At 43.9% G+C, this 12,730-nt stretch overlaps 1 protein-coding gene across 3 annotated transcripts in view; it reads right to left on the minus strand.

Moving 5' to 3' along the window:
- Nucleotides 1–1,158: 1,158 nt before the first annotated feature.
- LOC141153993 (uncharacterized) overlaps nucleotides 1,159–12,730 on the minus strand; it is an 802,172-nt gene continuing 790,600 nt past the window's right edge. For all 3 annotated transcript variants that reach the window (XM_073639352.1, XM_073639353.1, XM_073639351.1), the window contains 2 exons: nucleotides 2,942–3,112; nucleotides 1,159–1,529 (listed from right to left, as the gene is read on the minus strand). In XM_073639352.1, coding sequence (XP_073495453.1) covers nucleotides 1,436–1,529; nucleotides 2,942–3,112 — 265 coding nt within the window. In that variant the 3' untranslated portion in view covers nucleotides 1,159–1,435. The remainder of the gene's footprint in view (nucleotides 1,530–2,941; nucleotides 3,113–12,730) is intronic.

The raw sequence follows: 12,730 nt of genomic DNA on the forward strand, positions 1-12,730 counted from the left end.
CTGCAATCAAATCATATTGATGTATACAGATAAAGTCACAGCAACCCAATTACAGGTGCATCTCATTAAATTAGAATATCATCAAAAACTTAATTTATTTCAGTTCTTCAGTCCAAAAAGTGAAACTCATATATTATATAGAGTCATTACAAACAGAGTGATCTATTTCACGTGTTTATTTCTGTTAATGTTGCTGATTATGGCTTACAGCCAATGAAAACACAACAGTCATTATCTCAGTAAATGAAAATAACTAACAAAAAACACCTACAAAGGCTTCCTAAGCATTTAAAAAGGTCCCTTAGTCTGTTTCAGTAGGCTCCACAATCATGGGAAACACTGCTGACTTGACAGATGTCCAGAAGGCAGACATTGACACACTCCACAAGGTCCCAGAGTCTGGAGGAAGAGTGGAGAGGCCACAATCCAAGCTGCTGGAGGTCTAGTGTGAAGTTTCCACAATCAGTGATGGTTTGGGGAGCCATGTCATCTGCTGGTGTAGATCCACTGTGTTTTATCCAGACCAAAGTTCGCACAGCCGTCTACCAGGAAATTTTAGAGCACTTCATGCTTCCCTCTGCTGACAAGCTTTTTGGAGATGGAAATGTCATTCTCCAGCAGGACTTGGCCCCTGTCCACACTGCCAAAAGTACCAATACCTGGTTTACAAGCAACAGTATCACTGTGCTTGATTGGCAGCAAACTCGCCTGACCTTAACCCCATAGAGAATCTATTATAGAGAATCTATGGGGTATTGTCAAGAGGAAGATGAGAGACACCAGACCCAACAATGCAGACGAGCTGAAGGCTGCTATCAAAGCAACCTGGGCTTCCTTAACACCTCAGCAGTGCCACAGGCTGATCGCCTCCATGCCACATTGCCGCATTGATGCAGTAATTGATGCAAAAGGAGCCCGACCAAGTATTGAGGCATTTACTGAACATACATTTCAGTAGGCCAACATTTCAGATTTTAAAAACATTTTTCAAGCGGTTGTTATAAAGTATTTTAATTTACTGAAATAATGACTTTTGTGTTTTCATTGGCTGTAAGCCATAATCATCAACATTATCAGAAATAAACACGTGAAATAGATCACTCTGTGTGTAATGACTCTATATAATATATGAGTTTCACTTTTTGTATTGAAGAACTGAAATAAATTAACTTTTTGATGATATTCTAATTTAGTGAGATGCACCTGTATATTCCTCAATCGCAGGATGAGGGTTGGGATGAGAGAAGGTGTCCTCCAACAGTGCGCCTCAAGGATTGCACATCTGAAACGCTGGTGTTAGAAATTGACTTTATCATTTAAGGAGTTAATAGCATTGGTGGAGGTGAGCTCCACACACTGGCAACCAGTGCATGTAACATTTCAGGTAGGGGTTATACTCCAACTCCTGATAATGTCTGATGGTTAATAAAGGTTTCTAGCTAAGTTTAACATTTAGGTATGGATGTTGGCTTCTCAGTTTTCCTAAAATTTCTTCATTCTGTTCTTCGGAAAATCCATTTTCCATTATCCTAAGAAAAAAAAATTATGAAATATTAGAGAATTGGTAGCACGCCAGTCATTGTTGATGGTCACCTTTATACCAGAAAATTGGTAAGAATCTTTCACCAGTAAGTGGAACTGTAAGGTTTATGGTCCCTTTAACTTTTCTAATTGACAATGTGTTGTTTGTTGTAGAGTGGGCTTAAAAGGATTGTCTGGTGGAAATGTCAATAATTTGTTGATTGGTGCGAGCGCAACTGCTATGACCTGCACTGATCGGAAGAACAGGGAATTTTTACCCCCTTAGAATGGAGCAGCAGGGCGAATGTGAGACCTACGCTTTGTCCATTCCCTATGGGGTTACCGAGTATTGTACGTTTTCTGGTAGCACCATAAAAAATAAAAGGAGCAGCAGTCAGTCATCTAACCTGCCACTTCTTTTTGTAGCAAGGACAAAAGTTCCCTGTCTGGAATAAAAATACCCAATTCTGCCGATTAGTGCGGGTTTCCATAGTCGGATATCCACCAATCATCATGCTATCACTTATCCTCCGGATTGGTGATAACTTGTTTTCACTGGACAACCTCTTTAATGCTACATTTACACATCCATTTTACACAGCCATGTGCTCTCAATTTTATTCTTGGACAGCACACTGACCCATAGAATTTCATAAATTCACACATACAATCAATGTCAAACAGTCTTGCGGAAGGAATCAATTTGATACAGAAATGCGTCAAACTTACTTTTATGAAGTAAAAGTGTCTTTTTAATATTTGCTTTTTCCATGCGAGGGGTTCACCTCTCACCTTCTTGTAAAATCTTAACAAATTGTGCAATACAAATTGCATCCATTATTAAAATTTGAATTATACAGCTGTTCTGGCATGGGTTTTTAGAGTAAGTCCACCAGCATTATCAGGTGTAAGATTTCTCTATTAAAGTATGCAGTTTGTTTTGTTAAATCTGGATGTAGAGAAAGACAAGACTAGTCAGACATCGCCCTCAGATGGTTTCTCCCTGCGCCACTTCAGGTGATTGACAGGTCTCTTGCTAAGTAGACATATCGGAGAGACCTGTCAATCACCCACAGCAGTGTGAGGAGGAGCTGGCCAGGGGTGGCACCTGATTAGTATACTCCTTCTTTACGGTCCCTTGCCAGCTCTTTAAACTATACATACTCTGAAACACCAAAGCGTTTATACCTGGCTACAATCATGCAACTAGGCTCTGATTCATGTGTCTAGTGGTTTGGGCAGCATAAATCGAGTGACAGCTTTCCTTTAAGGTGACAAATAAACAAGCCTGGAGAGACGCCACATATCACTATGTAGTCAGCAATTAATCTAAGACATAAAAATGGTGCAAAGCAAAAAAATAGAATTTAAGCCATTAATGACAGGACTAAGACTTATGGAAGACATCGTTTATACTCACTCTAAATTGTCTATCCTGCAGTTTGGACTGGACAGAGCCTCCAACAAATCACTTAGGTAAGGACCAGACAGACGGTTGTAAGACAGATCAAGTGTCTTCAGTGACTGATTGTTCCTTATTCCGGATGCCAACTGTATGCAGGACGTGTCTGGTAGCTCATTATTATCCAACCTGTAAGATTAAGATGAGATGTTGGTAAAGCGTCCACGGAGAGTTGGTATAAAATCTGTAGAGTGTGAATGTGGAGAGAAAATGTCCCCGACTGTAGCAAAATACATAAATGTCATCACTAGCAGCCGCCTCTTGTGTGCAGTGGAGGTCAGGAATGGTAGCAGTTATATGAAATATCTATTGACCTACGGTAATTTTCCATGTGTAGTCATTAACTAGATGAATAATAAAACTCCTTGAGGTGGCGGCACCTGAGAACAAGCAATGCTCATGTACAGCTTCTTAGAGTACTATGCCAATAAATTTGACACTCATCTGTCTTATTCATCAGTAGTAATGAGCGAATATGTTCTAAATCCGATCTCAAAAGTTATTCGGCACGAATGTGGCACATTCGGATTCATGATTGGAAAGGTTAGCATTTTTACTTAAATTCGGGAAAATTGGCACAGTTCAGCGACTAAGTGCGGGAACGTGATTGCAGGGCAACTACTGCGTTTTTAACAATTTGGCTAGCATAGCGCTTGTGTATGAGGAGTGGAGGAGCTGGGGAGAGCTCAGAAGAGGTCAGAGCAGCGTCACGCTTGTAATCTTTTTTTTTTCCTGTAACTTTAAGTGAGGAAAGCACGGCTAACCAATCAGTGCGCAGGAAGCATCCACACTGTTCAGACACAAGGGCTTCTGCCATTGGCTGCTGAAATCACATGTCCTCTCTAGAGCGGCCATGTTCTCTCAGCGCCATTTTATGCATGTCACTGGTCACAGATGCTGCTGCTCAGTGTGCTCCTGTGTCATTATTAGAGATACTAGATGGCGGCCCGATTCTAACGCATCGGGTATTCTAGAATATGTATGCGGCTGACCGGGTGCAATCAGCAGAGCGGTATTTAAATTTGGCACCAATATCGCTGATTGGTCGCGGCCGGCAGCCCTAGCCGCTGATCTCCCGGCGGTAGCCGTATGGAGGTCAGCGGCACCGCCGGTTGGGGTACTTCTGCTGCGAGCAGCCGGAAGATGACCGGCTAGCGCTGGTCATCTCCTGGCTGCATTGCCGCTGACCTCCATGCGGCAGATGAGCCGCTAACGGCTGCCATCTTTTTCTGAAATCCCGCATCGCTGATTGGCCGGTGTCGGATTGAAATTCAGCTGTATGCAGACTCTGCAGAGCTTCTCAGTGCAGAGCACAAAAACCTTTTTTTTATCATTTGCTAATGTGATAGTGCAAGCTACAGTAGCCCACTTTGTCATTTTTTGGTGGGTGAAATTCAGCTGTATGCACAGTAAAAAAAATATACAGTGAGTACGGAAAGTATTCAGACCCCTTTAAATGTTTCACTCTTTGTTTCATTGCAGCCATTTGGTAAATTCTGAAAAGTTCATTTTTTTCTCATTAATGTACACTCTGCACCCTATCTTGACTGAAAAAAAACAGAAATGTAGACATTTTTGCAAATTTATTTTTTTGTGTCGCAAAGTTGATACACTCTGTTATAAGCCACCTACTATTTTAGTGGCGTTGAACTTCAGCTGTTTTCAGAGTAAAAAAATAGATTTTTTCTATTGCTAGGCAAAGTCCAAAAAATATTTTTTTCTGTGACAAACGTGATACACTCTGCTATAAGCCAGCTACTCCTTTAGTGACGGTGAACTTCAGCTGTTTTCAGAGTAAAAAAATATATTTTTTCTGTTGCTAGCCAGACTACAAAAAGTATTTTTATCTGTCACAAACATGATATACTCTGTTAAAAGCTACAATATGCACAAGTCCCATAACTTAAAGATATATATCTAGGGCCACAGTCAGGCCCCAAGGTATATCAAGAATCACTCCATAATATTTGAATACACACAAAGAAAAAAAAGGAGTATATGATTTATGCAAAAAGTATGACAATTGATTGAAAATTACACTTAACAAACATAATACTAAAATGTTACTAGGACAGTAGGAGATAAGAGCATGTTGGCTCTGCACACCAAAATAAAGTGACTTCAGTGCTTGAGAATAATCCTTAATGTGCTAGAGTAAGATCATATATAAGGTAAATATCTCTCTGCAACAAAAAGGAGAGCACTTAAGTACAAAACAATGTGTCTATGGCTACAGAGAGCAAAACTGAGTCAAGGAGAATGTATCAAGCATAAAAGGACCAAGTGGTCAGTAACAAAGGTGTTGACACCGAAAGCTCTCTTACCAAGACAGATGTGTAGAGGGGGATGGTAAGGGAAGGGGCAATCCCCACACGGACCTCCAATGCGCGTTTCTCGTGGCTTTATCAAGGAGGAAGGACTAGGGGACATCTCAAGGTGCCAAGAGAGGCTGGTTCACTGCAATCCAGGGGGATGGGTGATACCAGAAAAATTGTTAGTGAAGGTGAAAGAGGCGAGGAACAAATGGAAGAGGAAGAGGTGATTGGCGAGCAACAGTCAGAAGATGAAGAGGATAATCATCCCTTCTCTGTTCGTGTTTGGCGGGAGGGGATGGAGGAAACAAGCATCAGAATTACCCAGCCACCAACACAGCATGGACTTGAACCTCATGGAAGAGCCCGACATATGAGTGCCTTCTTGTTGCACTATCTGATCCTCGTATAGTTATGATTCGAAATAGTGCGGACTACTGGGTTGCCACTCTGTTGCATCCACGTTATAAGAGTAAATTTGACAGATGCTTCCCACCCTGGAAAGGGCCCGGCAAATGCTGGAGTATCGAAACACACTTTTACACAACCTTAAGCTAGGTTTTCCCCAAGACAGCAGTGAGGCACACAGAGAGCATCGCAGCTCTACACTTCCAACCTCCGGCACGTCAATTAGTCAACACCAAAATATTAGCAGCAACAGTAGTGTAAGTGGCAGAAGCAATTTCTGTGAGTCCTTTCACACATTTTTTATACCAGCTTGTGCACTAGCACAAGAGAGTACAGGTCTGAAACGTGGTGAATGACTAGAGAGGATGGTGCACTCCTGATTGAGTCTCCATCTGCTGGGTTTTCTGTAGTGGAAGATGTGTCGTTCCTAATTCTACTATTTCTACTGTACTGAAATTGATGCCAGTTTGCTGGTGTCTGCCACTAATTTTTGTAAATGTGGAGAATCCTGATTGGGTCTCCATCTACTAGGTTGGCTGTAGTGGAAGCGGTGTCAGTCCCAATTATACTACTTCTAATCTAAAGAAATTGATGCCACTTCGGTGGTGTCTGCCACTAATTTTTTAATGTGAACACTCCTGGTTGGGTCTCCATTTGCTCGGTTGGATGTAGTGGAAGAGGTTTTGGTCTCCATTATAATAGTTATACTGTTATACTGTAGTGAAATTAATTTTTTGGTGCAGACATTGCTCTCCACACAGGGGTACACAAACATGATAAACTCAAAATTAGTCTTCAATACACAACCATCAGCTGCCCCATGAAACGCATCTGCAGCTTCTTCCTCCTCCTCTGTTATCGTGCCAAGCTTTGTCACCGGGTCTCTGACCACAGAATCTGCAGTTGTATATCTGCTCCAGTCAGGCTGAGTGAGAGCCTGTCAGCTCTAAGGGAAGCGGACATGTCTGCTGTGTTTGTTTCACCGAGCACACCACATGATTTTCAATCCACAGTAAACATCTTCGCCTGCACCTCATTCATGGTCCAGCAGTTTGTCCAGTTCACCTTACTCCGCCCTCTCTCAGCACTGCAGCCAGCCTTCGGTCCCGCAGTTGTGGCCACGTAAAAGATTGTTTACTCCTACACATGACAAAGCTAAGAGGTTGAACTCCACCATCTCCAATCTGTTGGCCATGGAAATGGTGGTCTTAGGCCCTAATTTTTTTAAATGTGAACATTCCTGATTGTATCTCCACCTGCTTAGTTGGCTGTAGTGTAAGAGGTGTCGGTCCCCATTATACTACTTATACTGTACTGAAATTGATGCCACTCTGGTGGTTTTAGGCCCTAATTTTTTGAAATGTGGAGAATCCTGATTGGGTCTCCATCTATTGGGTTGGCTGCAGTGGAAAATGTGTCGTTCCTAATTCTACTATTTCTACTGTACTGAAATTGATGCCACTTTGCTGGTGTCTGACACTAATTTGGGGAAATGTGGAGAATCCTGATTGGGCCTCCATCTATTGGACTGGCTGTAGTGGAAGAGGTTTTGGTCTCCATTAAACTACTTCTACGCTGGTGAAATTGATGCCACTTTGGTGGTGCTAGGCCCTAATTTAGGTAAATGTGAACACTCCTGATTGAGTCTCCATCTACTGGGCTGGCTGTAGTGGAATAGGTGTTGGTCCTCTTTATAATAGTTATACTGTAGTGAAATTAATTCTTTGGTGTAGATATTGTTCTCACAGGGGTACACATGATAAAATAGAAATTGGTTTTCTTTCTACCGTGGAATATAAAACAGGCTATATTTCATCTTTTAATTCTTTGGTGCAGATATTGTTCTCCACACAGGGGTACACAGACATGATAAACTCAAAATTGGTATAGAAAGCAGACTACATCTGGGCTTAAAATTCTTGGGGCAAATATTGTTCTCTATACAGTGGAAAAAAAAAGTTTGGTCCAAGCAGCTTCCTGACCATCATCCCCAGACATTAACCCCTGGGTGGGGGAGGTGATCCTGAAGAGACTCAGATACCTGAAGGTCACGCGGACTGTACTGTGCTGTCAGGGCAAGAAGAGGAGGATGGTGACTGTCAGGGTGAGGAATGGGATAACATATTAGATGATTTTGAGGTTGTGGATCCCACTTGGTGTGAACCCAGAGGCATGCAGCTGAGTAGCTCATGTGAGGAGGTGGAGGAGGAGGAAGACGAGGAGGTTACGTTGCATCCTACAGCGCACACACGGAGTGATGCAACCGCGACGAGCACTGCATCCTTTGCCACAACTGTGACTGTGACCAGAAGCAGTCTTGGGTCTGCAGCTCGCAGGGACGGCAAGGGTTGCCAAGCCTAGGCCTTTTTTGAGACCGCAAAGGATGAGCCAACTCATGTTATCTGCAAACTTTGCAAGAATAAAAACAGTAGAGGGAAAAAGTGCGATGATTTTATTACTACATGCATGAACCTTCACGTGCTCAATCAACATGCGTTACTCTGGCAATCTCACAGCAATAAAATGTGGACCTCAACAACCATCAGCCGCCCCATCAACCACATCTGCTGCTTCTTGCTCCTCCTATGTTACCGTGCCAAGTATTGTCACGCAGGTCTCCCACCGCAGAACCTCCAGTTCTTTAACTGCTCCAGTCAGGCTGAGTGAGAGCCTGTCAGGTCTAAGGGAAGCAGACATGCCTGCTGTGTTTGTTTCATTGAGGACACCACATGTTTCTCAATCCACTGTAACATCTCCGCCTGCACCTCACTCACAGTCCAGCAGTTTGTCTGATTCACCATACTCCGCCCCCTCTCAGCAATTCAGCCAGCCCTCAGTCCTGTAGTTGTGGTCACGTAAAAGATTGTTTCCTCGTACACATGACAAAGCTAAGAGATTGAACTCCACCATCTCCAATTAGTTGGCCACGGAAATAGTGGTGTCTGGCCCTAATTTTTTGAAATGTGAACATTTCTGGTTAGGTCTCCATCTCCTGGGTTGGCTGTACTGGAAGAGGTGTCGGTCCTAATTACACTATTTCTACTGTAGTGAAATTGAAGCCACTTTGCTGGTGTCTGCCACTAATTTTTGGAAATGTGGAGAATCCTGATTGAGTCATCATCTATTGGGTTGGCTGTAGTAGAAGAGGTTTTGGTTTCCATTATACTCCTTCTACTCTAGTGAAATTGATGCCACTTCGGTGGTGTCTGACACTAATTTTTTTGAAATGTGGAGAATCCTTATTGGGTCTCCACCTGCTTGGTTGGCTGTAGTGGAAGAGTTGTCGGTCCCCATTATACTAGTTCTATGTTAGTGAAATTAATTCTTTGGTGCAGATATTGTTGTCACGGGGGTACACAAGATATAATCAAAATTGGTTTTCTTAGTACCGTTGTATATAAAGCAGGCTATATTTCATCTTTTAATTCTTTGGTGCTGATATTGTTCTCCATACAGGGGGACACAGAAAGTACAACACGTGTGTGCCTATTTCAGAAAGTCAGCTACAGCTTCCGGCACCCTGTCATTGCTTCAGCAACGTTTGCAGCTTCCAGCTCATCTACTGTTGTGTGATGTCACTACATGTTGGAAATTAACGTTGCAGATGTTGGGAAGGATTTGTGAGCAGCAGAGGGCAGTTGTTGAGCACCAGCTTCAACACGCCCGTCGGAATTCAGGTCAGCCTCTGCACGTAAGAGTTGTTGAGTAGGCTTGGATGCCTGACATCTGTGTCGTCCTCCAAAACTTTGAGGACTCCACCAAGATGGTGAGTGGCGATGACGCCATAATTAGCGTCACCATCCCGCTTCTCTGTCTACTGAAACGCTCGGTGCTCACAGTTAAAGAGGTGGCATTGCAGGTGGAGCAAGGAACTATACAGGGTGATACTACACAGCCCAGCCTCATCTCAACGTGGATTGGGTGATAATGAGGAGGAGAAGAACATGGACAGTCATTGTCTTGGTGAGGACAGAGAAGTCTTAGCTGTCTTGATACCCCTCTTTCAGTCTGTGGGAAAGCTGTATGAGTTTTGCTTGATGATGACCTTGAGAGGCCTAAACCATGGCTTTGCTTATGCAAGTTATTTCTCATAACGCATTTCAGATCAGGCCATTGCCCAACTCTGTAGTCATGAAATTCAAGGCGCAAACGAAGATCTTTGTGTGTAGAAGCACTATCAAGAAGTGCGAGCTGATGTTGGACGGGCTGTCATTGCTTATGCAACAAGCTGCATTAGAGGACTTTCTGGGAGAAATGAAAGCCAGAGTAGATTAGGTTTCCCTCTATGCCAGTCCTTTCACTGAGCTAAAGAATATGGCTGAGGTGAAATACAACTGTCACCGAGAAGCAGTGCAAGGCTATGTGCGCACGGTCAGGATTTGAAGCAGAAATTTCCTGAGCATTTCTGCATGTCCTTGGCAGGAAAATGCTGCAGAAAAAACACACGGTTTTGACGTGTTTTTGACACTTTTTTTTACGCGTTTTTTTTTATGTGGTTTTTACAGCGTTTTTGTACATCAATGAATGCTTTTTGGAGCTAAATAAAGTTATTTGTTGGGACATTGCTTAAACCCTTGGATTACCATCAGAACTGGAGTGAGTATCTTGGTTAATTTAAATGATTAAATAATGTGTCTGTTGTATTTCAAATAAAGTATTTGCTCTGTGTGTTTATTTAACTGTTTACTTTAATTAGGTATAGTGATGAAACGGTCTGATTGACACCTTGTCATCACCAAACAAAAGAGCTAAGTTTCAGCTAATCCCATTCGCCCAATCATCATTAGTATTTCCATTCATGTAATTTATGGGGCAGCTGTGAGCTGCTATTTTTAGCCTAGGAAGGTGCCATTTGCAAACATAATCCCTAGCCATTATTAACAGATCCGGGTCACTTCTACAGCAGTGACATCAGCAATCACTGATGTCACTGCTGTAGAAGTCAACAATATACACTGACAGGGGTGTAAAATCACTCCTGTCAGTATACATGCTGCAGCAAGAGGTCACTGGGGTTCATCAGCTGAAGATCATCAGCTGATCGCTCATGTGACCGCAGGTCCTGGAAGCACAGTACACTGCTGGGAGCGAGCGCTCTTCCCGCAGTGTACCGCCGGCAGCCGGAGGGAGAGCATTGCCGGGACAGAGGACCAGAAGGACACTGGGGGGTGCCGGGCCGGAGGGAGAGCATTGCCGGGACAGAGGACCAGAAGGACACTGGGGGGCGCCGGACAGGTGAGTATAAGGTTTTTTTTTTTTTAATTTTTACTTTTTTTTTTACCACGGGCACGCCGACTCGGCAGAGCAGACTACTGCTCTCCCCAGCCGACCCGCTCTCGCTGTTATCAGCGGGAAAGTCGGTCGAATGAGAGGAGTAGTAGTCCTCCTCTCCCAACCCGGCTACCACCCGCACCGCGTTTCCGCCGCGAATTCGCACTTGTTGGTTTTAATTGAAACGCAGCAAATCCGCAGGTATAAGTATTATACCTGCGAATTTGCTGCAGTTCAATTCAAGTCAATGGGTGCAAATTTGCAGCAGAAATGCCCGCACAATGGTCATGCTGCGGTTTTTACCGCAATTGCTATAGCTGGCAGACCTATTAACAAGCATTTTTGCAGTGTTTCCGTGGCAGAAAAATGCCACAGAAATGCAGTAAAAACGCTTAGTCTGCACATAGCCTAAGACTGAAGAACATTGGGCCCACCAGAGGATTTGATTCTGAGGGACCACCTTTATCCCCCGCTCAAGCGCCCCATGGCAGCTGCAAGGTTTGCACTATGAACTCTCCTGAAGGAGAAACCAGGGTCCACTGGAGGAGTCTCCGGTTCTCTGTTGGGCCCGTCCAACCCTGCCGAGAAGCATCCCTGGCTAAGAAAAGTCTGTGTGAAGGTTCCTGGACACTCTATGGCTGCTTTTTTACTGTGGACTGGCTCCAGCAATCTATAAGATTGCAATCTGTAAGATCCCTTCACTGGCTCCCAATTGCCCAGCGTATTCAGGTCAAACTACTAACACTGATGTATAAAGCCATCCATAACCTTTCTTCTCTGTACATCTCTGAACTAATCTCCCGATATATTCCCTTGCCTAATCTCTGGTCCTCCCAAGACCTCCTTCTCTCCTCCACACTTATTTGTTCCTCACTCAATTGCCTCCAAGACTTCTACCAAATATCCCCCATCCTCTAGAATTCTGTGCCTCAACACATCTGATTAGCCAACACATTTGGAGCCTTCATACAGAACCTGAAAACCCATCTCATCAAGACAGCCTACAGCCTGCCATTGTCTCGCTGCAACCTCAACACCACCGGAGCTAATGCAACTACACAACCTACTGTCTCCTTTCCCACCATCCTATAGAATGTAAGGCCGCAAGTGCAGGGTTTATAAAACCTTGGTAAAGCCCAGTTATGTTCTCCCTCTGATATCTAACAATAACAAACAGGTCATTCTGGAGAAACTTGCACCTACTGCCACTCAGTGTCTTCAGCTCCTTTGTGAGAAACTAATGTTTGGGCAGGCAGTCTACCAAATAAAATTTCTGAGGTATGGAAATCGTGGATGGCTTCGCTTCTGGTACTGGGAGCTAATACCAAACCGTGGCGTGCCATTCACTGGATATTCCTTACTGGTTGGAGACAAGCTCATTCCCACAGAAAAGTACAGCAAGCTAAGGAGATGGTGGCCTCTATCATCATGAAGGAGTTTGCTCGTTGTCTAGTAGTCTGGCTTTTATACTAAAGATCCTGCTCATTTTTATAGTTTTAAGTGAGCACACAGAGACCATGGTTTCTGCAGCAGTGCATCCAGGCCGAGATAGTGGCGGAGAAATGGCTGTGCCATCAGGTTGAGTATGGGAGCAAGCCTTGGGGATTCTAATATGTAACGGGTCTGGGAGGCGGAACCTCTGAGCTACTATACAAGGGGGCGGTCCTTGTAAGGGAGCGGGTGGCAATCAGGGATGACGGGCAGGCAGTCACAGCAGGTGACCGGGACAGTCTCTGAGTGGACGGGCTGGAGGTCA

Source organism: Phyllobates terribilis, unplaced genomic scaffold, assembly GCF_046119375.1.
Source record: "Phyllobates terribilis strain yellow unplaced genomic scaffold, ASM4611937v1 Scaffold_7__3_contigs__length_470593459, whole genome shotgun sequence".
Lineage (NCBI taxonomy): Eukaryota > Metazoa > Chordata > Amphibia > Anura > Dendrobatidae > Phyllobates > Phyllobates terribilis.